Source organism: Squalius cephalus, assembly GCF_949319135.1.
Source record: "Squalius cephalus genome assembly, chromosome: 24".
Classification (NCBI taxonomy): domain Eukaryota; kingdom Metazoa; phylum Chordata; class Actinopteri; order Cypriniformes; family Leuciscidae; genus Squalius; species Squalius cephalus.
Window position 1 is genome coordinate 18,573,820 of NC_137145.1, and position 26,886 is coordinate 18,600,705.

At 38.5% G+C, this 26,886-nt stretch overlaps 1 protein-coding gene across 6 annotated transcripts in view; it reads left to right on the forward strand.

Moving 5' to 3' along the window:
• Positions 1 to 26,886, forward strand: part of tacc1 (transforming, acidic coiled-coil containing protein 1) — a 32,380-nt gene that overhangs the window by 1,513 nt on the left and 3,981 nt on the right. For 2 of the 6 annotated variants that reach the window (XR_013820042.1, XM_079861659.1), the window contains exons 1-6: positions 4,929 to 5,151; positions 16,472 to 16,575; positions 20,773 to 21,781; positions 23,114 to 23,174; positions 24,206 to 24,368; positions 26,685 to 26,737. Coding sequence is in view for 4 of the 6 variants with exons in the window: in XM_079861659.1 (XP_079717785.1) it covers positions 5,087 to 5,151; positions 16,472 to 16,575; positions 20,773 to 21,781; positions 23,114 to 23,174; positions 24,206 to 24,368; positions 26,685 to 26,737 (1,455 nt within the window). In the remaining 2 variants the exon portion in view is untranslated. Of the gene's footprint in view, positions 1 to 4,928; positions 5,152 to 13,233; positions 13,722 to 16,471; positions 16,576 to 20,772; positions 21,782 to 23,113; positions 23,175 to 24,205; positions 24,369 to 26,684; positions 26,738 to 26,886 lie in introns of those variants that run through there. The other 4 variants (XM_079861658.1, XM_079861657.1, XR_013820043.1 and 1 more) reach the window with 4 other exon arrangements.

The window sequence follows — 26,886 nt, forward strand, 5'->3', positions numbered from 1 at the left end:
AGACATACAAGTCCCCAAACTGCCCACATTCGGAAAGCTTTAATCAGAGACCCTTCTGTTTGTAGAGAGACTCACTGTTGGCAGATGTTTTTCACAATGCTGAGGCACTGAATCAAGATGTTAAAATTGGTATTTTACACAAATATATAAAATTATAACTGCCTGGCTTGTGGTTGTCAGAAACAACTAAGTGACCAGCTGGCTCAAAAAGATCTTTGCATGTAGATTGCGTCATCTTGGCTTGGTTTTCTCTTTCTTTCTGGTATTTTTAAGTTTCTTGAGGCTGAAGGGTGAGGTCACACCTAAAAAACTCTCATTGCTTGGAAATGTGGAGTCTTGTGCCCATCAGTTGAGTTAAAATGCTGGAGGGTAAAACTTCTAGCCTTCTGAATCAGTATCCATCTGTCATGTTCAGATACTTGGATATGGACCCCTACAGTGTGCAGTGGACTATGTAATCGTCCCTTGTGGAAGAAGGATGTGGAAATATGTTGAGTCAACAATGGGAAGTTTCGCAGGCTGAGATCACTCATGGTCCTATGCCTCTGAAAAGAGTGTAGATACAATTCACTGAGACCCGACTGAAGAGAATTCCTCATGTTCTGCACGCTCTAGTTCTAGTTCTGCTTGTTGCACGGCAACTATGTAAATACATGTAAGCACATGCTAGCTGCGTCTCATTTGGCCACATACGTCATCCAGGATGTCTCATTTCAGAAAAGAAACCATTATAAATTTGACTTATTCCTAGTGAAGCATAAATAATTGCTGCCGACAAATGCGACCCCTGCAGCTTTAAAATGAGACACAGCAGCTGTGTCTTACATTTGAATTTCCTTCAGCATGTTTTTTGGTTATTATTTTCTGAAGAACTTTAAAAATGGTTGTCTTTATGTGGTTACAATTTGGGGTCATCTGAGTGCAGCAGAAATTGTCTTTCCAAGTATTCTTCATGTCCATCAGCCATATGTGCTCTGAAGGATTCTCTATAATGAGGTTTTCTGGCATCATACATTCTTTGTCTATTTGCTCTCCCCAACCACAAGAGGGCAGTCTTTACCAGATTGTGTCATTACCACTTTACTAAAAGCTTCTAATAATACATGCACATCCTAATTCAGAGAGGTTCAGTCTGAGGTGTCAAAGTAATTATATGACATGAGTGCAAACCAAGAGCCAAATTTGTTTACCTCAACAATGTCCAAATTCGATGAATTTTTTAGAATTTTAATTCTTTTAAAGTCACCATGAAATCAAAATGAACATGTTTGTTTTTATGCAATATTACAGTGTTTAGTAGGCTGTTTATTAGGCTATAAATGATTTATCCATGCACATAATTTTACTTTTCCAAAGTTACTAGCGGCCACAATTGTGACATCGATATCATGGGGAAAAACTGCCATATAAATATTTTTTTAATATGATCTCATAATTTGGCAGCAGGTATATGAGGCTGTTGTTACTTTAAGACAGTGACAGCAGCATGTTACTGCGTTTTCTTTCTCAACTGTTTATGTTCCCTTAAAGGTGACTTAAAATACATCTTGTGAAAAGGGGCATAATATAGCCTATCTATGGTGTGCCCAGAATGTGGCTGTGAAATTTCAGCTCAAAATACCCCCCAGATTTATTATAGCTTGTCAAATTTGCCTTTTTTTTGGGTGTGACCAAAATCGTTTTTGTGTGTGTCCCTTTAAATTCAAATGAGCTGCTGCTCCCCGCCCCCGTTCAGAAGACTGCCGATCCTTTAAACGAGCTTCGGATACTCCAGCAATAACATACGTGAATTTCAGTCAAATCTCAGAAATAACCCGTAGCAGAGTGCAGCCTTACGGAGAGACTCAGGAAGAGGTTAAACTTTTAGACGCACCTGGACGTTTCTGAATGGTTAATGGATACACGGATGTAGTTGTTGTGGAGTTACATTGATTAATCTCATCGATTTGCATGTAGGCCTACTGTCATGTTTAACTTTTACACAAGTTGACAGTTCCCTGAGGTCCTTATAAGAGAGCTGTGACATTTTTTGGTCAAATAGTGTTCTGTGCTCGTCTGTGCAGCAATGAAGAACAGTTTGCATGCTTTGCTCCAACTTTTGCCATTGCATTAGAACTGGTTTTGGCTTTGCAAATGCGAACCCAAATGGCAGCGCCGCGGGTGGAAACGTGCAGATTAAGGGGCGGTAATATTATAATAAGATCCCCTTCCTACGTCAGAAGGGGAGCGAAATCAGATCGGCTTAATTTTTGATATGCTTGCAGAGAAAGGCTTACTGGGATGTCACTTTTCACGTTTTCAGGGTTGATGCACAGGGGACCCAATTATAGCACTTAAACATGGATAAAGTCAGATTTTCATGATATGTCCCATTTAAAACATAACTGACTGTGTTTACGTGAAAACTCACCAAGACCAGCATTTTGACATTATTTAACTGTTTAAGCGCAATAACCAGTGAAAAAGAACTTAATTTTGAACTGAGAGGCGGCTTTATGTGCGCACACTTGCGGGAATGAGTACAATTATGCGCAATACGCGCAAACCCCTGCCGAAATTTAAAAAAGTGAGGGGAGGCGGGTTTGGAATATTTTGGTATCTATATGTATAGCAAAATCTATATTTTTGACAACACTACATTGCACTTAGTTTATTATTTTTACTTACAACCTGTCACTCACATGAGATCGACCAATAGCAAACCACGACCATTCAACCATTTAATCAATTCCCCCTGAACAAAAGTCCCGTCCTACATTTTTCTTGTTCGGGAAGCCTTTGCATTCGGATATAAGCAAAGAAGAGGAAGATTGGCTGCATCCGAAATCGCATACTTCCCAACTATATAGTGGGCAAAAAACAGTATGTGACAAAAGAAGTATGTGCGAATTCACAGTACTCGTAAAAGAGTAGGCAAAAAGTACCCTGATGACCTACTATTTCCGGCAAGATTCTGAAGTGTGCATACGATGGACACTTTACTATCCCATGAGGCCTGGGAGAGGATTTATGAATGACAGTGAAGCGACGTAACTGACGCTGGTAGGTCACATGATAATGACAACATGGTGAATGTAGTATGTCCAGATTGCATTCATACTACACACACTCATACTATATAGAACATGCATAGCGGTCATGAAGTAATTACTTATTCAAAATAAGTACTTACTCAAGAGTATGTGATTTCTGATACATCCTCTGTGTGTGTGTGTGTGAGCGCCTTGGTTTAATGTTGTGGAGTGGTTAAATGCCTTTGGGAAGAGGTGTGTCTTCAGCTGCCTTTTGAATACTATTGCTTTGAAACCAGCCAACCACATGTCTCTCAGAACAACTTCAGTTCAGAAAAGTTCAGTGTTCAGACAGTCTCAGCGTAGTGTGAGATCTGCAAATGTGGGTAAAATTTGTCAGGTGTATGTGAGAGGAACCTTGAGTTGAACTTAAAGGTTTTACTTCTTTTTTGCCTGAAGCTTTTACCCTAAATTATAAGCAGTTTAAGGTCCTGTAACAACTTTTAAAGGTACATAATTGACTTTAGTCCACCAATAGGAAGATGCTATATTCAGCTGAGCTAAGCTAATGAAATATCACTGTTGCTCCATGTGTTAATTGGAGCCGCAGAAGTTTTTAGACTGGTTTTGATATTCTGACCTTATGTCGTAAAGATATATGAATTAGCCAGTCAAAGTTGTGCCTTAATATGTACAGCTTGTGCACGCACTCAAGACTGAAAGCATTTTCTATGTGAAAATCGTCTGTTATTTTAACTAAATGCTTTTGCATATCTGTTCAGATCTCTTTTTTAAGCAATTTTTTATGGCCTTTTTAGTGTTGAGATCAGACTGGAAAGTACAGGGTGGGAGAGAGATGAACAGGATTGGCAAAGGACCTCGAGCCAGGAATCAAACTTGTGTTACCGGAGTCGCAGTTGCGTTAAATGTTGGAGTGCTGCCCACAAGCTTATCTACTCCGACATCAGTCCAGATCTTAAAGGAACAGTTCAACAATAAATCAAAATCAGTCATCATGTAGTCACCCACGTGTATTTTGAAACAAACTTCAGTGGAACACAAACATGTTAGGCAGGATGTTCAAGCTGCTGTTTTCCATATACAATGAATCTTAATAATGACCCACAGATAATCAAGGTAAGATGTTAAGTGAATTATGACTTAAAAACTTAAGTCTGTTCCCCAGACAGGGTTATTGTATTGCTTTACAAGACTTGAAATTCAGTGCATATGGACTACTTTTATGATACTCTTGTTGTGCTTTTTTGAGCTTGACAACCCCAGTCCCCATCTACTTCCGTTGTGTGGAAAAGAGCAACATGAACATTCTTCGAAATATCTTCTTTTATGTTCCACAAAGAAAGAAAGTCCAAGTTTGGAATGACACGAGGGTGAGTAAATGCTAACAGTTTTAAATTTTGAAAAGTTACTCCCTTAAAAAACAACCCTATCACCACAAGCACTGCTGTTCTTCCTCTTATCTGCACTCAGCCTTTTTTAGAACATCACATCACGTCATTTTTACCTCGATATGGTCTAAAAAAAGAACAGCTAATCAGATTCGACCCACATATGAAGTTGAACCTTAATTAGACTGTCTCAGGAGATCGCAGCAACATTTACAAGAAAAAGTTGTTAACTGAACTTTGTCCAAGTCCACATGTTGTTGCTTGTGCAGAAAAACATGATCACTTTAGATCATCAGTGCAGGTCCAGTCAGAACACAATGAGATAAACCTGTCGGGATGGATGCCTGATGCGTATCCCTCCCTGCCAGCGTTCTGTGGAATCTCCCATGTCTGACTGACAGCTAATGTGTGTGTGTGTTTAGAGGTCATGTGCTACTGTAGCTACTGGAGGAGTGTGTGTGTGTGTGTGTGTGCTGAGGTAGGAGGGGCGAGCAGCGTAAAAACAAGCAGTGTTTCAGCATTTCTGACACACTTTGCACCGTCACTGCTGTAGCACTGGACTGTATGACTCTGACTGTCGGACAGGAGCCAAGATGAGCCAACTCCACCTGCTAGGGCCACCTTAAAAATATATTTATATATATACGCTCTAAACAGACCAGCATCATGGGGGGATCCCAAAGCAAGAAGGGCAATGGGTCAAACTCCCTAAAGGAGAAGAGCATTAGCATGTAAGTTTAACTTGTATTTCATATTTTAAATTCATATGATAGATTCATGCTATTTTGATACGTACTTGATACATAGCCGTGACGTATCATGCATAATCATGTAAAACCATGTTAATATTTCACCTGTTTAGACATTATGTGTGTTACTGTGTCATATGCACTTCCCGATGTGACAGCAAAGGTGTGGTCATCATGCTGGTGAAGTTTATCATGGAGTGAAATGAATTCTGGGAACTGAAAGGGTTAAAAGGTGTCTTTTTATAGGCTATGGACGGGCTTGCATAAAACAGAGTTCCAGGCTTCAGTCACAAACTTTTTAGAAATTAACGCAATGCATTGCTTTGTTTAATGCAAACCCCAGCTCTTGAGCAAATAACTCCACGCCTTTTAAATACACAGACAAGTTTCAGGATTTTTTACAGTCAAGTCTATATTTGAACATCTTTTATTTAGCAAGGCGCTACTGGGAGTGTGATTATATATGGCTTGTCAGCGGTATTGGAAGTGTTTTTGTAAAATGTGTCTGAATTGGTATCATGCTAGCATTTGTTTATATCCTAAAGACCATCCATAAAACTTATGACCGATTGCATCACCATCTATAGTGGGTTGTAAAGGTGTAAAAATTACACGTCAGCTTGTTATCAGTTCATCTTGAGGGTTAAATTAGTTTAACTCATATTGAATGAGTTGGTCAGCTCAGTTTGGCATGTGGCGTAATTTGTGTAGCATATTTGCATATTCAAATGTATGGATGATTCATAACCTCTTCAGGTTCAGGTTGTATGTGCACTAAACTTACAGCAAATGTGGGAAATTCTCCTTATGTGAACCTAGTTCATTGAGTTTGTGTTTAATAAATTGCATTTGGATTAGAAAATCTGACACGACGCATCTGATTAGGTTCAATTTACAAGAACTATGGCAGATCACGTCGGGAAGGTTTGGATGACCGAAAGTTTCCATTAATACTTAACATTAAAGGGATAGTTCACCCAAAAAGAAATGTTCTGTCATCATTTAATCACCCTTATGTTCCAAACCTGTATGAATTTCTTTCTTCTGCTGAACACAAAAGGAAATATTTTGAAGAATGTCTGTAATCAAACAGTTGACGGCACCCATTGACTTCCATAGTAGTTTTTCCCCCATACATTGTTTAATAATCTTAGTCAATGTTAATTTCAACATTTAATACATTTTGAAATCAAAAGTTAATGTTAACATGAATGCACTGTGAACTAACAATGAAAAATGTTTTACTAACTAACATTAACAAACATGATAAATGCTTTAAAAGGTGTATTGTTCATTTTAGTTTAAGTTAGCTAATGCATTAACTAATGTTTAGAAATGAGACCTTATTGTGAAGCGTTACTAAATATTCTTGTCAGGTTTTCATGCTTTGCTCTGCTTGTTGTACAAACACATACCCTAAAAATAGCTTTTCCACGATGGTCTTCTTAGAAGGACACTTGAATCAATGTTACCATTTTCCCAGACTGCAGGTCAAAATGCCATATTGTTTATTAGTCATTTTGAAGTTAGTACTATTAGAGCTTTTATTAGACAAAGAGAGACTGTCTTTTCATAAAAACATTCCTGTCGTTTTATATGGATTGGTAATAAGGAGGTCCTCTGATGAATGTTTATCAGGCGCTGAAAAGATATTCTGCATTCATGCATGTGATTAAGGCTGCACATCTATGGACAATGGCATATTTGTGTAGAGTTTCTGTATTGTGATGTATTATGTCAAGTGTGCTGGAGCGTGATACATACATGGGAGTAGTACTGACATGCCTCAAAAAGACTTTTATTGAATTAAAATAAGAAAATATTGTAAAACATTATTATAATTTAAAATAGATTTTTTTTCCCAATATATTTGAATATGTAATTTATCCTTGTGATGCAAAGCTGATTTTTCAGCATCATTACTGCAGTCTTCAGTGTCACAGGATCCTTAAAGGGGTGGTATAATGCCCTTTTCACAAGATGTAAAATAAGTCTTTGATGTCCCCAGAGTGTGTATGTGAAGTTTTAGCTCAAAATATCCCACAAATATTTTTATATAGCATGTTAAAATTGTCACTTTTTGAGGGTGAGCAAAAAATGTGCTGTTTTTGTGTGTCCCTTTAAATGCAAATGAGCTGCTGCTCCCGGCACAGAGGGCAGAGCTTCAACAGCTTGTTCTTAGCAGCTTCGATTACCTCACACACACATGCACTGAAAATTTGAAAAACGTTTAGCTTTATGTTCAAACCGGAGTCAGACAAAGATGGAGAGACTCAAGAAGTGACAACATGTAGACAACATTAGTTGATGAATTTATGTAACTTATGTGTAGTTGTCTTCAAGTCATTGATTAGCATATTCTGTCTTGATAATCTATAAATTGTGTTCAGGGGGCGGGGTTTATGTAAATTTTAGGGTTTGTGATGTCACTAACCCAGGAGGAATGTCGTGTAGTCCCTACCAGCCGTTTGTTGTAGTCCTTAAAAAGCGATTTCTTTAAAAGCAAATATCTCCCTTTGCTTTGAACTTTGAGCGTTGTAACTTTGCAGATGTTGTTTATGCACAAACAGCAACATTACACACTAACTAAAGTTAGAAAAGTGAAATCATAATCAACCATCCCTTTAAGAAATCATTCTAATATGCTGATTTAGGGCTCTAAAAACATTTCTTATTGTCAGTGTTGGGATATGTAATATATGTATGTTTGTGGAAATAGTGATGCTGTTTTTTTCAGGATACTTTGATTTAAAAAAAAAAAAAATCCAAAGAACATCATTTATTTGAAATAGAATTCTTTTGTAACATTATAAATGTCTTTACTGTCACGTTTGATCAATGTAATGCACCCTTACTGAATAAAAGTATTAATTTATTTCAAAACTTACATATTTTTTAAATTATAGTATATAAGCTATACTATTGAAAACATACAATATAAAATAATATTTTAGGTCTGTTATGATATTTTAAATATTTTTGAAGGAACTCCCACATTATTGTCAATGTGTTCATCTGCTTGTCTGCATTTGACCAGCAGATGTAGCCAATGTGCTTTATTTACAGCTGCTCGAAATATTTTCTGAAATGATTTGTTCAAAACTTCAAATGATTTTAATGTGAGCTATTGTATGCTTTTTCCATTATCTGCAAAGCACAATATTTTAGCTCCTAATAGTTACAGGTAACAACTTTTCTGATATTGATTTCAGCTTTTACAATATTTTTTGTTAGTTTTAAAACATTCAAATTACATATGAAAACATTTTTACATTCAGGCAAGTACATTTTTGGTTAGATTATTTTACTTTTAATGAACTTAAAAATACCAATTCTTTAATTAATTTCTTTGTATTTTTTTACACCCCTGGCTGTTAATACAGTTATTACTATGGACCTACATGAAATTAAGCAAATTATATAAAAATCCAAAATAATTACTTTAATGTTTGTGCGACTGTGTTGATGGATCATGGTCACAACACACAAAATATAAGCACAATTATTATTATTATTATTATTTAAATATATAACCATTAAAAATGAAGCGTCTTTTGATTATTTTCAACATTATGGAAATGGAATTTTAAATACTAATGTCGTTTAAAGTTGTGAAACATGTTCCATTTCTTAAGAATCATTAACTCATTAAGAATAAAGACTATACAGGGATGAAGTTGATATAGTTCCCTTTTCTGAATACACTCGTTGTAGTTTTATTAGTAGTTACATTTTTCACCACAAGGTGGCTCTGTGACTTCAGACTAACAGTAGACTGACGTGCAAGGCCTTTGGATTTGACTGCAGTGTTTATAGGATCATAGTTATTTAATCTACATCAAAAACACACCAATTTGCAGTCAATAGAAAATTCTCTAGAATCAAATAATTTTGGAACTTTGTCATCTTTTCAACATTGCATCTTTGTTTATATCACCCAAGATTTTGGATAACTGTGTTAAAAAAAAAAACCTCAAATTGTAAAAAAAAAAAAAAAACATTGCTAATGTTCCACTTATGCTCACTTATATCATAGCAAACGGATAATGTTGGATTGTAATCTAACCAAAACCTCCAGTTAATCTCCAAGATTAAACATTGAACTGTGTTACTGGACTCATGTTGAGATACACCCTTACTTTGAAGGGAGTGGTTTTTCTCATGTGAATTGTTTTTGGGCAGCTGTTCTCCCTGCCTTGTGACTCCAGTAAAAATAACAATGATTATTGCTCAGCTGCAAACAGATATGGCTTTATAAAAAGCCTATTGGATAGGTGACTATTGTCCATCAAGTTCCAGTCTTTTCTGGAGATCTGAAGTGTTTGCCGATTGACCTATTTTAGTGCCTGTTAGTACACAATGAAGTGCAGCCATGTGAGGTTGTTCTGGAGGCGTGAGCTCAGTTCTGATATACTGCTATTTCTCACATTAGTAAAGATTGCTTATGTAAGACGGCTCTGCCCCCCATTCATGTTCTCAGTGTAGTTCTGTCTGCCTGTTATTATTACATCTCATGTTCTCTTACTGTATGTTGATAATATGTCCTTTAAGGCTGAGTAACTCGGAAAGCATTGCTTTTTGAAGGCATCCTCCCATAAATGATGCTTTTTTTTCAAATGTTCTTGAAACATAATGAAATCCTGCACACCTTTTTTATTTTGTCAAATCAACTTAAATATTTTATGTGGTTCAGATAACATATTTTGAGTTTCTATTTATTAAACCCATCTCCTTCATTGTATTAACTCAAAGTTTTAATTTCAGTGAACTCAAAATTTGTAGACAACTAGGTAAATTGCTTTTTTAAGTTAAACCAACAATAATTTTTAAGTTACATACATTTTGTGATGACGCAAAAATGACGACTGCATATAGTCTTATCTAACACAGTGAAGTCTCCCTAGTAGCAGATGCCATCATTCACACTCAAGCAAGATGCTGGGAGCTAAGGGGATCTCGTGCAGAGTCTGGCACTGAACACAGGAATATGATGCTCTGAAGGTTGTCTGAGAGTGTCATTGTTATGATGTGTTAAGCTGGCCTGACATCACAAGTTTATAGGCCATAGCAGCTGTTCAAGAAATAAAAGTAGCCTGAACAAAAAATAGCAAGTGTTGATTAGTCAAACTCCCCTTACAGTCTTTACACTAAACACATATCATATCACATAGTATAGAAGAGAATATTTTTGGGTTGCTTTTCTAATGGAATCATGTGCAACAAAGGTATTTCAACAAAGCAAAAGGATTATGAAAATCCCATGTGTTGGAAACTCGTCTCAAAACGGTACTTTTGTGTTTGGTAGAAAAAAGCAGAGCTTCACTGGACAAACACATGTAAAGCTCACTGTACCTTCATTCTGTAAATCAGTGTCAGGTGTCGCCCAGGGTGCACCCAGAACAAACTGATTGGAATTCTTCACATTTTTCATCTCTTTTAGAGACTCCTTTGTTACAAAAAAAGGGAATTTGTCTTTCTTTGAGTCCCAATCGTGGAGTTCACTCACAGGCTGATGGGTGGATCCAAACACAGAGCTTCATTCTGTACTACTTCATTCTGTACGACTCTGCAAATGTGGAATCTGTAATTAGAAGCACAGACGTACACTCCCTTAGTACTTTTCTCTTGAACCAAAACTGTCTGAGAAACCATCATATTTAGGTTTAGTTTGCTTAACGTCTTGTTACCGGGGAATGTTCTGAGGCATGTGCCCAGTCTTTGTTTTGGGGCAAGAGAGCAACGTTTCTCTTACTTTTTAAGAAGCACTTTCTTCAGTGGCCTGTTTTTCTTTTTGTTGTGTGTTTTCATTTATTCCCACTTCTGGGGTGTCTCTTGCCAAGTTTTCGTTGCGTGTTTGAAATGTGAGACCTCCTTGTAAAGTCCCCCTGAACTTCATATCCTGAGCATGTGGAATTAAAACCTCACAAACGTATAACGTATATGGGTGGTCTCCTATAAGGAAAAGTCAATGAAAACCAACTCTAGTTTTTCTGTGATAATTCAGTCACCAAAACATGATGCACTCAGTTAAAAACAAATAACATGGCTAGCAATGTATGTTAAAATTCTCTCAAGCTTTTAAGAAAAACCTAAACCTTAATAAAAGATGCGTAAATTTCGTAATTAGCATTAGCAACTCTGCTAATATCATACAGGCTTCCGAAACGGTGTCTGTTTCCTCGGTTAACTGTGTCTCACCGAATGAATTCTGCCTGAAATATCTGCAGACCTCTGATGTGGAATGACCCATCTTCTCAATGAACATCAGTTATATAAGTTACCCCGAGCCATGGAGGAACATCTGGTTTCATAAAGATTTGAGTTCATTATCTTAGCAATCACATTATCATTGCTCAGGACATTTTGTCAAAGCTAAGTCGAGTGATGGCTTCGAGAACCGCTACTCTGGTTGTGTGGGTAGACTTTGTGATGGCAACGGCCAGCAACACAGCCTCACTGGGGTTATATTTTTAGACTGTTGACAGTGATCAAAGGATGTGGTTGTGGTGTAAAATGGAGATGCTTGGTTTGGTATCCATCAACTAAATCCTTGAGCATGGTTTCATCCTGATTAAGATTATGCAATGTGGACATCGAGTGTTCTTTGGTCGTGTTGGAACCCTTTATTTTGTGTTTTTAGCTGTTTTAAAGGCAAGCTCCTGACTTTTGTATGGATTTTATTGTGGTCATTTTACCTTTGTAAAAAGATTTTGGTTTAAGGCGAGACACGGCAGGCAAAAACATCGATTTTCATGCAGTGGTCAATTTTGAGATTTTGGGCTAGTTTACTCCTTCAATATGTGTTCTTTCAAGCTGCTATAAAGAAAACGTTGAAAATATACATTAAGATGTTTATTTTATTACATTTTGTTTACTTGCGGCTGTAAGTTTCTCCCGAATTTACCAGGAAGTTAGCATTACAACGCGACACGCCGAGCTCCGTCTGTTTACTGAAGTCTGTCATGACCGGTATCACTGTGAAGCTCTGAGTCTCCTGCACAACGCTATGTAACCCAAATATGGGCATTTCCTTTCTATCAGTAACCAATCGTGAATGTCCAAAGGGGGATTTAAAGCTACGACGATTTCTCATTTAGAGCTATTTAAATCTTTAACTGCCGTTTTCTCAAAATGAGTTTTTGTCATTCTCCAGTAGAAACATCTCAGCCTATGTAGCACCTGTGTACACCAAACTTTCCAGTTATACACTTAGCAGTATTCTGAAGATATTTTCAGAGGGATTTGTTAATAAATCATTCCTAGCCTGATTTATGTGATATTTTAATAAAAAAAATATGGTGAAAATCTATTTTTTATGGCTATGGACAGTATATTTTGATTCCCTAGGTAATGAAAGCATATATCCTGAAATCCCTCTGAGTTTTTATTTTCATCTTGTGTGTAAACAAAATGAAAAAATAATTTTTCACCTGGCTTTATCATATGTTCATATCTATCTACCGAAAATATATGCAAAATCGTGCATATTTAATGAGATAATGCCTAATTTGCATAATTAAACATCCAAATTTCTAAAACTTGTAATACATTTTTTTTATATACTTGTGAAAGTAATCAACTGAGGAAGTTTCATGGTGATATCTATTATTTTAAAATTTTACCCTATTCACCTGTAGTGTCTCGCCTTAAGTACAGATTAGTCATGGGAACGCTGACCTCCTCTGGCAATCTGCTAAGACATTCCAAACAGGTAGCAATGTGTGAAAGGACAAGTGAAAGAACAGGTTTCCCTGGTTGTGAGCCGGAGCTCAAGGCTAGAGATGGTTAATGGAAAAAAGACTGAGGAGGAGCTCTGCATTCCACAGTCTCCCTACCGAAACCACGGAGCCCCTCTCTCCCTTCCCTTCAGCCTCGGTTGTGTTCCCTTCTTCTGCTTTTCATGAGAGAGAAAGGCAGTTCTGATTTGGAAGCTACCATTTCTGTTCCACAGGGGCTCCCGGATCAGCTGGACCAGAGATACAGGCACTCTCTATTCTCCTCCCCCCACTAGTTTCTTCTCAATAGTCTGATCCTGAAAAGGAGGGGTGGACGGGGGAGTTATCTGGCAGCCAGCTGATCTTTGCTGTGGTATTCTGAGAGGGAAAGGAGACTGCAAACTCTTCGTTACTCAGCTGCACTGAGATAGAGGAAGCCACGAGAGAACTCAACATCAACAGTCGCGTAAGAGGAAGGAAGCAGTGAGGCTTTTGCGACAAAAACATGAAGCTCGGCTTCAAGACCACGTGAAGCGTTGCCCTCCGCTGAGAAAAAACATCTGTAAGAGAGAAAAAGAGGCAAAGAGAGACTGACTCATTTGTTTGGATTCGCCCACAAGGTGTTCCAGTAGACGCTTGGCGTGTCACCAGTAAGAGGTTGAAGATGTCTTGGCTGTCACCAGTGCAGTGGGCCAAATGGACCTGGTCAGCCGTTAGAGGAGGAGGGGAGGAAGAAGGTGAGACCGATTCGGGTATGGACGACGAATCCCTCACTGAAGGGATGCGAGTGGCTATGTCAGGAGTTCAAGAGGACGACGAAAGGTCTCATGGCTGCAGGCAAGTCTAGAACCTTGTAAACTTCCCAGCGTGAGAAAGGAAATGTGATATATGGAAGTATATGAAATGTGTGAGGTTGCTTTTGAGAGAGGAAGTGTGGGATATCTGTTTCTTTATAATGCTCTTATATCAAGTTCTTACCTTGAAAATGAGACCCAATATCAGCAGTGGAGGCCAACCTTAGAGCCACCTGTTTGGGTCAGATGATGGCGTTAACTGTTCTGAATGCTGTGCAGACAGGCATGGCTTAGCAGTCAGCCACATGGATCAAAGCAGCCAGAGATCAGAGGCTCTGAATGTCCATGTCTGTTGGTGCTCTTGTCGTGGTTGGGGAAAGTGGCATGTAAACGTTTGCTCATCTGTATGCGTGTACTCAGTGTGTTTGTGGGTGTTTTCAGCATCATTTGGGGATTTCCTTAGGAAGTGTGCATGGCTCAGGTTCTAGCCGTTAGTCTAATGTGTCCCTATGCTTAGATAAAGATCAGAATTTAGCTGTTCTCCTCTCCCAACCCCCAACTGTGTCATGGCTAATTTCCTTTGCTTGTAGATAACAGTCTTTCTTGGCACTTTCGATGGTTTAAAAGAGGAAACTTATTTGTATATTATCCTAATTCATAAGTAGTGCATGCTAAGATAATCATCACTATTTCTATTGCTTATATTAAGGATTGAGGATTTGACTATTAACCTTTGGTGGTGCATAATTTGTTCCACCTCTTAATGTGACAGACATGCTGTTAAGTCTAACTCTAACCTTATTTTGAAATACTTACATTAATGGGGACTGGTTTCTGGTCCATCTAGAAACCAGAATAACTACAGAAACCACCCAGAGCATCCCAACTACTGCAAAGCAATGTGCTGCTAACATCTTAACAAACACAGCAACACTCTGACAACCACCCACAATAGCATTGTAGCAGTGAGTTTTTTTTATAGGCAAGCACCACTCATATATTCTCTGAATATGCAAACAATGTTGTTTATTTTTGTTTATATAATGTTTAATTCATATGTGTCATCCGGGCAAAAAAGAATGTTTTGCTTTGGTTCCCCTTAGCTGTGTTGTTGACATCCTGTCTATGTGCTGTTGAGCTGTCTGCTAACATTCCTTTCCAGGAAGAATCTTTTCTTTCCCAACGCCTCGCAGCCTGAAAGACTGTTGCAAATTAATCACCACACAGACCTGAACAATGGCCCAAAAGAGTGTCAGGATCATGAAAGTTGTAAATACACTTAGAAAAGCACACAGTAAGCCACCCACACAGAGAGCTACTCATCTCTCTGGAGCTCAGTATTAGTTAACACAAGCAGCATGAGTTGTGCAGGCAGGGAGTTTATGAAAAATACAGTGATTTAGTGGAGTGGTTTGTGTTGGGTATAACAGAATGATATGTTTGCAGAACCTTTTCACAGCACTACTTAATAAGATTTCAGTTGTGTTTTTTGCAAGTTCATCTATTCTCTTGTCTGTTGTGTTTGTTTGCTGGACTAGTAATGATTACTTCCCTAATGGGACTGCAGGTGGCCTATGCAACAAGACTGGGCACTCCTCCCAGATTGGGAACCGATTTCACACACACACACACACACACACACACACACACACACACACACACACACACACACACACACACACACACACAAAAGATGAACAATGCTTCCCTTTGAGCTCAGGCTCATGACTGTTATGCTCTGTTGTGAATGTAAAAATGATAGTACACCCAAAAATGAACAAGTTTTTTTTAAACCTGGACACTGTAAAAAAAATTATATGATCAATAAGTTATGACAACACATGTTTTTACATAACGCTTCAACTCATCAAAAAAAGGTTAAGCAATTTTTTTTTTTTTTTTAAATGTATAAGTTATACAAGATTCAACTCATTTTTTAAGTCAGTTTAATGTAATTTAAGTTGAAATGACTTAAACATCCAAGTTGATAGTCCTTAAAAATTTAAGGCAGCACAATTTATTTATTTTTATTTATTTATTTTTTTACAGTATATGTCTTTCTTTCTTCTGCAGAATGCAAAAGAAGACATTTTAGGAAACTGTACTGGTCACATTTTTCCATTCAATTACAATGAATGAGTTTTAAGAAGTCATATATGTTGAAATTTATTTCATTATTCCCTTAAAATCTTTCAAACCCTCACACAAAGCTATCACATAACCCCAGAAGACTTAGAAAATAGCGCATGGGTAATCTGGTCTGCTTTTGGGACACTTTTATGTTACATGTGTCTTTTCTGAAACCTGAAAACCTAATAGCATAATGCTTCTTTTGTTTTCCACGGAAGAATTAAAGTCATATGGGTTTGGAACAACATGAGGCTAAGTAATTTTCCATTTTTGGGATTATTCATTTAACTAAAAAGCTCTTCAGTGTTACCTCACACAAACACACACGTGAGCACATAAAACCACCACACCATATGATAAACAACAATTTGCAGAAAGTATTGGTGTCACAGCTATACATAGTTATTATTTAATGAGGACATGATGTGCTCAATTCAGTTTTGTTGCACCCAAGGCTAAAGCTTTAATCCACATGTGCAAAATGTTTTATTAAATATTGATGTAATTTGATGATCGGATGAGTTTGTATGTTTTATACTGATCAGCCCTGATCTGACATCAGCATTATGGCAATGTCCCATGGCAATGTCCCTTTGTCAACATAGTACAGATTTAAGAACTGTCCTGTTACTAACCACAGAGTTTTTCTTCATTTTCCATCAGTTCGGACTCAGAGGGCCAATTTGACACACCTGAAGCTGAGTCGCCTGTCCATAAGCCTTTTAAGGAACCATCAGCACTGGATCAACCAATAGCAGAGAGCACAGGTAAACAAAGACCTCATAATAACTGAGAGCCATAGAAACAGAGCATAGATTCAGAGATGCCACATAGCACCTGTCGCTACATATGCCTCTATTCCACTCATGCAATGTGATGTTGCCATGGCAACAGGAGGAAAGTATGTCTCCACTTGGTTTTGTGTGATCTTTTAGTATCACTTTTGTATGTAATATATTGTTGGTAGAATTTCTTGTAGTTTTGGGAACAGGGGATAGTGGGTCAGGCCCATTATAAATTACTGTAAATTATACTTTACCTTATGGAAGGCAAGTAAATGGGCAAATATTTATTTTAACAAAGCAACAAAGTTCTTCCTTTTATGGAGCGAGTAATTTACAAACATGAAGGGAAAAGGACTGTTTTAAAAGAATGATTTGTTTGCAAATTGGGAACCACTATTCATAAGGCCAGACTTGTTAGAGTAAAAGCTATTTTGACTTACACATAGAGTCCAATTCCAGTTCTTTATCTAGAAGAGTTTCTTTTACTTAAAAACATGCCTTGTTTTCTTTAAATTTTCCTCTTAAAGACACGTGTCCAAATTCAGGGGAGTGTACCATATCACTAACTGAAAACAGCTGCACTTCCCCAGACTCTTTTTGAGGAATTTATCTGCCCATTAAAATCTCATAAACGCTCTAAAAAATGTGAGTTGTCACTACCGTTAAGCCTACGTGAAAACACGTGTATGTTGCTATTGTTTTGCACTTGAAATCTTATTTTAGTCTCTAGGTGTAGCTCTGGTAAAGTTTGCCAGTGTTTTCCTCAGTGAGGATGAGTTTCTTTGTTTTGTGTTTCAAAGATTCAACTAGTGACGCATTTTGACCTCAGCTTGAATCAAAAATGTGCAGACAGTATTAGTTACTTAAATGTAATGGAGTGGAGGAGGTTTTGAGGTTGGAAAATAGAGGTTTGGGTAAAGAGAGGCCCCTGACCCAATGTGGGAAAAGCTCACAGCTTGGAATTCAGGAGTTTGGAATTGAACAAAAGCGTTCGCTCCTCTCAGAGCACGTTTATCAATGGAAAAAGGTCAAAGGCCTGCAGCGAAGAACGTCATGTGATTTAGTTCTTTTCTCTAAATGCCACACACAGATACTCTAAAACACACATTTGCACTCATTGAAATTGTGCTAGGCTTGCTAGCTCACTTTCACCATTTTGATTTATTAAGATTTATTTCGAGTTTATTATCTCTTTATCTTAGTAAACGTGACTGTTACTTCACAGGAATAAATCTGTTAATGAGAAATTTTTTGGTGAGTTTTGTGAGAAAGTTGTCCTGAGAAATGCAGAATGCTTTAGGCTAATAGAGCCAGCCTTCCCAAGCCTACGTGTCGTGGTTTGGATTGCTTGAGCAGACAGACAGTAAAAGTTTGGCTCCAGCAGAGCACAATCCAGTTTCCACCACAGTCGTCCTCAACCTCACATCTGTACAGACACATGCCATTGCTGAAGAACACGTTTTCGTGGCTAGCAGTGCATTAGCCAGAATTTGTGATTATGTAAACAGAAGCCTTCTTGTGTCCTCTCCACCCCAGGTACTAAATCCTGCTGCACCTTCAATGTAAAGTCATACATGAACACAGTTGCTCGTTGATGTCAGAGAATATAAATGAAAAACAAGCATTATTTACTGTTTGATTGCCTTTAAACTCAGTCATGTACAATGTAATTTTTATGGCTCTTTTGTGCAGTATCTTTATGACCGTATTGACAAATGTGTTGTGACAGTATTATGCATTTGCCTGGCATGAGTGTTCTTATTATTTTGCTGTAGTTATATAATCAAAACCGCTCTGAGATGTTTCTCAGGAGGGTGGAGATGAAGCATTTGTGTTTTGAATTTATTAGCTCATGATGTCCGAAGCACTGTCTGCTCTGTTTTGATGAAATAAACATTGTCGATGCATCACACTCCCACCACAAAGAGGAAGCTTAAGTCACTGCCACTAGCGCTGGCTGCATAACCAGTACCATTGTGTCTGATGATGACTCTCCTTTACTGGTGTTGCATGTTCAAACGGCAGCAGTTGCTTTTATAGCCTGAAAGCGTCTGTTTCTGTATACATTCATGATAACATTCAAAATAACATTTGTGTACTACATTTTTAGTAGTCTTCCATTTAGCAGACACCTTTATCTGATGTACAATCCTAAATTTCAGGTACCACATATACCCAATATAAATTAATTTCAAGGCCCTAAATTGGCAGATAGTAAATACGATATTCAAAGCTTCCTGTTCTTAAAAAAGGTCATAGAATGCATGGTGTACTTCATATCTGTCAAGAGGTTTATCTATTGCAGAAATTAACTCGCCCTATACACTGTAAAAAAAATAGCTGTTTCAACTTAAAAAGTAAGTATAAGTGCTGCCTTAAAATTTTAAGTTTAGTCAACTTGAAATTTGAAATTGTGACAACTTGGATATTTGAGTTGATTAAACTTAAAATTAAGGCATAACAAACACTTACTTTTTTAAGTTAAAACAACATGTTGAGGAGGAGCCTTGACCTCTGGAAATGATGACAAGAGCAGCTGTAGAGAAAATGCTGATCAGAGTGTATTGTGTCCTCGATGGGAAGGGCTGTCTGCCATCTCTTTTAACAGTGAAGGACAGCGTAGTACCAGATGTGTGGAAAAGACACAAAGAGTAACATATAGCTAGAACTTGGCGAAAGAAATAGGAAGATTGGGTGTGGACATTGGAAAGGACTCATGGAAGGTCTGTGGGTTGAATATTGTCATTACAATTCTGAAGGCTGCAGTTGTGTTTATTTCATACATGAAAAGAGGAACTTGAGCTTCACAAACTAGCATTTTAGGGAACCTATAATGCTAGTTCGTGAAGCTCAAGTTCCTCTTTTTTGAGTAAAAACCATTGTGTTACAGTTAAGACATTACTAGCCTAAAAGTTGTATTTGTTTATGTGATTTTCATGTGATGTTACCCTAGAACTGTGCTAAGAACCTATTAGTCAGGAGCAGTCTTTGGTTAAGGGTTTGTACTCCTTAATTAAGAGTACAATAGTTAAGGCTTATGGCTTGCTCATTCTGGGGATCAAACTTTTAACCTTTCAGATTTCACCTTTCACCCTTGAGAACCACTACAGAATATCACTCGAACAGACTCAAACTCATGTTGCCCACATTAGCACCAATGTCAGAATGTTGGAGCACTAACAGAATTCCCAAATTCAACTCTGATACAGTCGCCTGTTGGACATGTTCTTTCCTGCATGTAAATATTTTGAACAGATAACAGCTAGTACTTCTCAAAGCCGTCTCAATTGGAGGTCAGCACAAAGTCATACATCTTATTTATAAATAGACTGTCTCCTCCTGTCTCTTAGCAACAGACTGTTGCATCAAAACTCAGTGATGACTGCCAGCAAAACTGTTAGTCAAAGGGAATTGTTTCAAAATGACTATTTTAAGACTATTGACAATTTCACATGTAGATGCTTGAATTGTGATTTGTTCAGCAGGTATCCTCTTGTTACAGTGGCTTGAGTTGAAATGCAGTCGTAGAGGCAGTTTTTGTTCTTCGTATTTTGGCACAGAGAGGCACAGAACCTGATTTTACCAAGTACGACATGTTCCTGGATCAACATCTTAGTGATTTTAGGTATAACTTATGGGTAGGGTTAGGTTTATGGGTAGGGATATGGTTAGCATTACATTTTCTGACAGGAATGTTGTTCCAGGATCAACAAAATATGTTGACCCAGCCAGGAACGTGTCTAACTCGGCAAAACCAGGACGTGCCTGAAAGGCCAAGTCTTCTTTTCAGTAAATCAGAAATGGGTGTGCTGAAACATCTAGCCCACTTTTATGGCTGATTGTTGCTTGAGGTTGAGTTGTTTGTGCCTGTTGGAGACAGGGAAGAGAAGACTATTGTTCAACTCTTTGCATCCCGAGTGAAGCATTTCCTGTCTTTTCTGACGCAAGGAAGTCTGTTCTTCAAATATCCTCCATAGGTTGAACAATAGAGCATACTGTATGCATGTGCTCTAAGAACATATGAAAGGAAAAGTGAAAACACTCTGAAAATACAGGAAAGATGATATTAGGGGAACATTTGCATTATCTTGCAACACATTATTGCATATTTCAACAGGATAATTCTATAAATTATACATAACATGATAATAAATGTTTTACCTCTTCTACTCTCAACAGGTTTCCCAGAAGATTATGTGAATCAGATGACCTCCATCACAACCTCAGCCCAGAACTTGACCCTGGATGAGCGTTTTCCTGAGGATGCACCTACCCCGGTCGTGCGCCAGAACAGTGTGGACCCCAGCCCAACCCTGAAATCCAGGAACCAGCTTTTCTCTGCTGACATGGATGTGGACCAGCCTTATCCTGCTGAAGCAGTTACACCAGATGATGCCAACATCTGCAATGGTCACATTGAAGAACTGTCCTCTAAACCACACACTAAGTCCCCCAAGCTTAGACCTCCTTCCCTCAAGGTGAAGACCCCACTGAATGGCGTAGACCCCAACGAAGTGGACGACAATCCTCCGATACTTCCGAAGGGCAGCTGCAACTTTGACCCTAAACAGTTTGACAACACCATGAATACATTTGCAACTGAAGAGACCAAGTTGCAGAACTCTCCACCTGCCAATCCCACTACTAAATCAGAGTTGATGGAGGAAATGCCTGCACAGCCAGTACTGTTGGAGTTTGGACTTGATGATGTCGAAGCCAAGAGACCTCCACCCAAGAAGTTTGGAAAAAAGACAAGCAGCAAGCTGATTACTCCAAAAAAACTGCGACCAAAAGTTGCAGAAACAGCAGCTCTACCACCAGAGACTTCATCAGAAAAAGACCAACCACCATTTGAGAATGTGACTCCAATGAACGTTGATGATATTCCTATTCCTAAGAAATCCTACAACTTTGACCCAAGTCAGTGGGATGATCCCAACTTTGATCCTTTTGGTGGGAACGGTAAACTTAGCAACTCGCCATCACTCCCTAAAGGATCATATAGTTTTGACCCTGATCGTTTTGATGACTCTATTGATCCTTTTAAGCCATCAAAGACCTTAGGTGGAAGTGACACAATTAAACCAACGACTGAGAAGCTAATGGACAAACACAAACCAGACGAAACGCTGGAGCAGAGGAAGCAAACAGGACAGTCTCAGAAGAAAAACAAAGACAGGATCATCACGTGAGTGGCAGTTATGCTAGACAGACAGGCAAAAAGTATGTTGTGTGTTGCATCTGTGGCTTTCTGTTGTGTCTATTAGCAAACAGAAGGGATTTTCACCCACTAAGCATGATAAACACATCAGTCAAACCTACTTTTCACTTTTGTGTTTATTGTTGGAATGCTACCCTGCCTTTTCAACATCTCAGTTGTTGTCTAATCACGCATCTTTCATGTGGCGCAATCGTATTTGATAGTTCACAGTCGTAAAATTGATGGTAGTCTTGTTTACACTGTCCCAGTGTATACGATTCCCACTTTCCACTAAACTATGACATCCCCTCGACAAACTAACTCATATTTATTTGTGAAAGTCAGGAAGCTTAAACTCACTCCTACTTTTTTTCTTCATGCTTCTATCTCGGCCTCTAATGTCTTATGGCACGTCCCCTCTCAACATCCCCTCCTCTCTGTGTCTGCTCCCTCCCTCCCCTGTCCCTGTCATACTGTCCTCAGGACCACTAAGCAAGTGCGGTTTCTCTGTTTTCTATTGTAAGTATCCTCTCCTGCCCTCCTTTCCTGTACTTTCAATGTTATCTCTTCTGTCCCGTTGCTCAAGGCTGAACTGCCCCTCTTGCTCCAAATCATGTGCAGTATCAGTCCTCCAAACTAACTAGGGCAGAAGGTGTACTTATTTATTTTATTGTATTCTGACTGTTCATGCAGACAGTATTGATTTAGTCCATGGGCATTTTGTAATGATTTTCAGATTTGACCCTCTCATGGTGCTCAATATACTAATCAGTTGTTATATCAAGCACAATGTAGATATGTAGGCTCTGTTTTAAATGGTCTAAACTGTTTTTTGTAGGATACAATGACTATCCCTATTTTTGAATGGTTAACTATAGCCAATGAGTTGTTCAATAGATGCCAATACCAAGAAAACAGCCTGGATGGCCAACATAATGTTGATGTGTATAGGCTATTTAGGATATAATGCACTAATATGACTGGAGTTTTTAATCTGATGTTCGTGTGCATCATTTTAAACATGTTTATATGTAGACGTTTGCTGGAAATAAATGAAAAACAAAATATTTAGTGCACTTTTAATTATGCCAAGATGTCGAGAAAATTGCTAAAAGTAAGTTAGTTCAATCAAAAATGTTTAAAAGAATAAAATGTGCATTATGCCTTGACAAAATATATTAAATGAGAGCAAAATATCACCAAATGGTGATTAATCAGCCTGTGTATTGGTCTCTGCAACTATCAGGGAAGTTTTTGCTAAAAGTTATTCCAGTGTTTCTTGGTCGCATATTCTGATGTTGTCAATATTCTTTTCTGCAGGAACTCGTGTAAAGTAAATAAGTATGAGAATCAGTCCCTAGTTCTGGATGTCTGCAATCAGGTAAGATTTCAGTACTGCCCAACAGATAAGAGTATGCATCTTGTTTTTTGTGGGCATGTGTGCATCTCTGTATTTTGTATCTGTGCATATGTGTGTGCTTTTGTATGTACATGACTATGTAATATGATATAAGCAATATTATATATACAAAGCCTCTAGATTTGCTGTATTGTCTTGGACCTGGTGGTTACTGCAGTGACTCAGCAAACACCCTCCTTCATGTTCCCTCACAGTCTCACTCTTTCTCCCATTAACCCACTCTGAACTAACCCTCCTCTTGAAATACAATATCTCTATATTATTGCTCTCTCTGAACCAGGACACTATAGTGTGTCATTGTTTGTGTGTGTGGCTCTGGTAAACCCTAAGTTATGGGGATGAAATGTCCCCACAAAGACGTCGGCAATATCCAAAATCCTTGACCTTGTGGGGAAATGTTTTGGTCCCCATGAGGAAAACAGCTTATAAATCATTGTCAGTGATGTTTTTTGAAAATGTAAAAATGCAGAAAGTTTTAGGGATAGGTTTAGGTTATAAGTTTAGGGATAGGGTTAGTGTAAGGGGATAGAAGATATTGTACAGTATAAACACCATTATGTCTATGGAAAGTCCCCCTTAAACATGAAAACACAGTGTGTGTGTGTGTGTGTGTGTGTGTGTGTGTGTGTGTGTGTGTGTGTGTGTGTGTGTGTGTGTGTGTGTGTGTGCGTGTGCGTGTGTGTGTGTGTGTGTGTGCACCACGCAAACTGAAATAAGATGCGGTTCCCAAAACAGGTCACGGTGTCCGCCTATGCTTTTGTCCCAGAGAGTTTAAAGCTCTATGTGGAGAACAGAGTCTGAGTGGCTGTAACTAATTTTTTAGACTGATCAAATATTTTGCCTGTTTAAAGCTGAATTACAGTGATATTTTGTATGCAGCCAGGGAAAATCACTGTTTACCTAAATCTGCTAAGTATTACCATTACATATCAAGTGTTTTAAGTCTGTCAAGTCTATATGTACAACATTATTATCTGCTTTCTTATTCACAGGAGAAAGAAGTGCTGGAGGATCCTGCGTCTAAACTGCCTCACCGCGTCCATCACGCCACAGATGAGGAGAAGTTAGCCTCCACCGTCATCATGGGCCAGAAGGACGGGCCAGAGGAGTTTTCAGACTGCACCAAAACAACCACCTGTATCAAGACTGCAGATGGTGAGGCTTGTAACTGCTCATTCTGTTCTACTTGTAGTACTGCAGTGTTTATTCTCAGATAATAAATCAATAATCATTAGAGTCTGGGTCAATCTGTCACTAATGAGGTTTAACAAGCACTGCTCTGTTAGATCAGACAGTTTGGGGGCATTGTATGGGAAAAAGACTTACTTGTTCAGCTAGCTTCTCTCTCTCTTTCCCAGGAAAAAAATAACAGTCCTCTGTTCTGTTGCCATTTTAATTTGCCCAGTAAACAAAAACAGTTTGCAGACAATCCTATTTTGAGCCACCAGAGAGCAGTAGTTTGGCAAGATTATGCATTAAAGGTGAACTAAGTAACTTTTTTACCTTAACTGAACAGCTTCGGAGTCATTGGAATGGTTATATTACTTATTTCGGATTGAAATGGTGGTCGTTTCGCACCTCCCTGGTGCCCGTGAGCGGAAAATACGCACTTGCAACTTTGAGCAGGCGGGCCGCCGGCCGCCGCGTCAGGAAGTATCGCGTGATATGAGGTCTCGCGATGTAAACAATTGCTTTACGGCCAAAAGAAATCTGCTAAAATGCTGTCATTATTACGCTCCCTCACGCGCTCCCTCTTCTCCTGAAGAAGACGTTTTAAAGAATGTCCCATCTGCTTTGATGTCGTTGATCTACTAGCCTCTGGTGTCTGAGAATCGCCAACGAGTTTTTACAACAGTGTTGTCAAATATCTATTCCGAAGCTGTGGGGGGAGCTCTAGAGAGAAACCTGCGAGCAAAAAGCGAGAATACAGCAAAGAAATCCCGAAACTACTGAGCCCTGCCAGAGCCCGTCTACGGAGAGCCTGCCCACTCCCTATTAAGCCCTGTCGTACCGAATTTTGGTTGTAGTACCACCAGAGTTCCACTGGGGGCGATCGCCATGAGTGCAAAATGAATGGGAGTCAATGGGGCTAGACGGCTAAATTTGTCTCTTTCACCCGATTGCCGTTGAGAAATTTCAGATCTGATTGTAGATTTTGCAAGTTCAACATGGGTTATAGGTTGAAAGTTGAATGAACGAGTACTTATGTCCTTTTGATTTCTTACAGGTTGAGTTGTTGTTGTCCATAACACGCTAGCATTCTGCTAATGAACGCTGATTGGTCAGTGAAGGACTGATTACGACCAGAGATCCCGCTTGATGGCATCGTGTCATCCGAAGCGGGACCAGAAACAAACAAAACAAAAACTCTTCTAGCACGTGTGTTTACCTGTGTCAGCTGTGTTGTCGATGCAAGAAAGTGCAGAGCGCGTTTCTCTGGTCGTACATGTGTATGACGTCATTGACACTTTAAAAGACTTTTTAAAGCAAATAAGTGACTCTAAAAAATCTAACACCCAGCAATGTGTAATTTATTTGCATTTCCTTTCGAATACAACATTCAAATTACTAGACAAAAAATTATATCCTGAGAAAAGTGGATTTTTATTGGTATAGCGCCAGAGACCTCCATTCATTCTGCACTCGTCCTGTGAGCGCCCTCATATGGAATCAGAGAGGAACTGCAACCAGTTCAGAAGCCGGAAGTGTACTGAGAGTGAAACTTCTCGCCATATTAGACATTCTCTGGCCCTGCTTTAAATTGAGGAAGCAGTGGTCCTGTCATCATAGAAAATATGTCCCTGCGGTTACCAAAGATAATGTGAAATCACGCAGACATTATCTTAAAGAAAAATATGTTTTCATACTCTTTCATAAAAAATATAAATGTATCTGCTTTAGAAACTACTTACTTTTATAGTTTGCTGCTGACATCGTGTCTTGAAGCACGCGGGCGGGAAGCAAATAACCAATACAACCATAGCATAGCCTTCGCACGATCCAATCAAATCGCTGAGGATACAATTAAGTTCCGCCCTACATTAGATTCCACTGAATATTGTTTTACCATTATTACAAACGCTGCGAATGGCGTTTTGTAGTGTCTCTTTAGATAATCCCTGCATAAAGAGAGAGCTTTCTTTCTGTTTCTTGTAGTTATGGGTAGATACATTTAAATTCAGAATAAGAATAAAGAAGTGAGCGCTGCATTCGCTTTTGATCTGAATGCAAGTGACACCATTTCGCTATAGTAGCCTGTGCTGCCCTCTAGTGGCTACTTTATGAATGATTTTAAATCTTACTATTTCCTTGAGAGAGACCCTTATAAACAGTTTACATATTCTTCAAATAGGGCTTACATTTTTGTCCACTGGCAAAGTATATAACATTTTTACAGATTATAAAATTCTATGAAATTGTTACAATATAGGCTAATCAAGTCAGTAACAATCTGCCTTTCTTTTTAATCAGATCTGCCAGTAGGGATAACAGACCGGTTTGATGAGAAGGACCTCTCCCCTTCGGTAAGTTCTGATTCATTAGTATCTATGGCATTCCTTTAAATTCTGTATGACTATATTCAACACACTAGGCTACTAGCAGAGGTGCCATATCTGTCTGACAGAGATTCATAATTATAAACCCTTTAAAGGGATTAGTGATGTCCACAAGA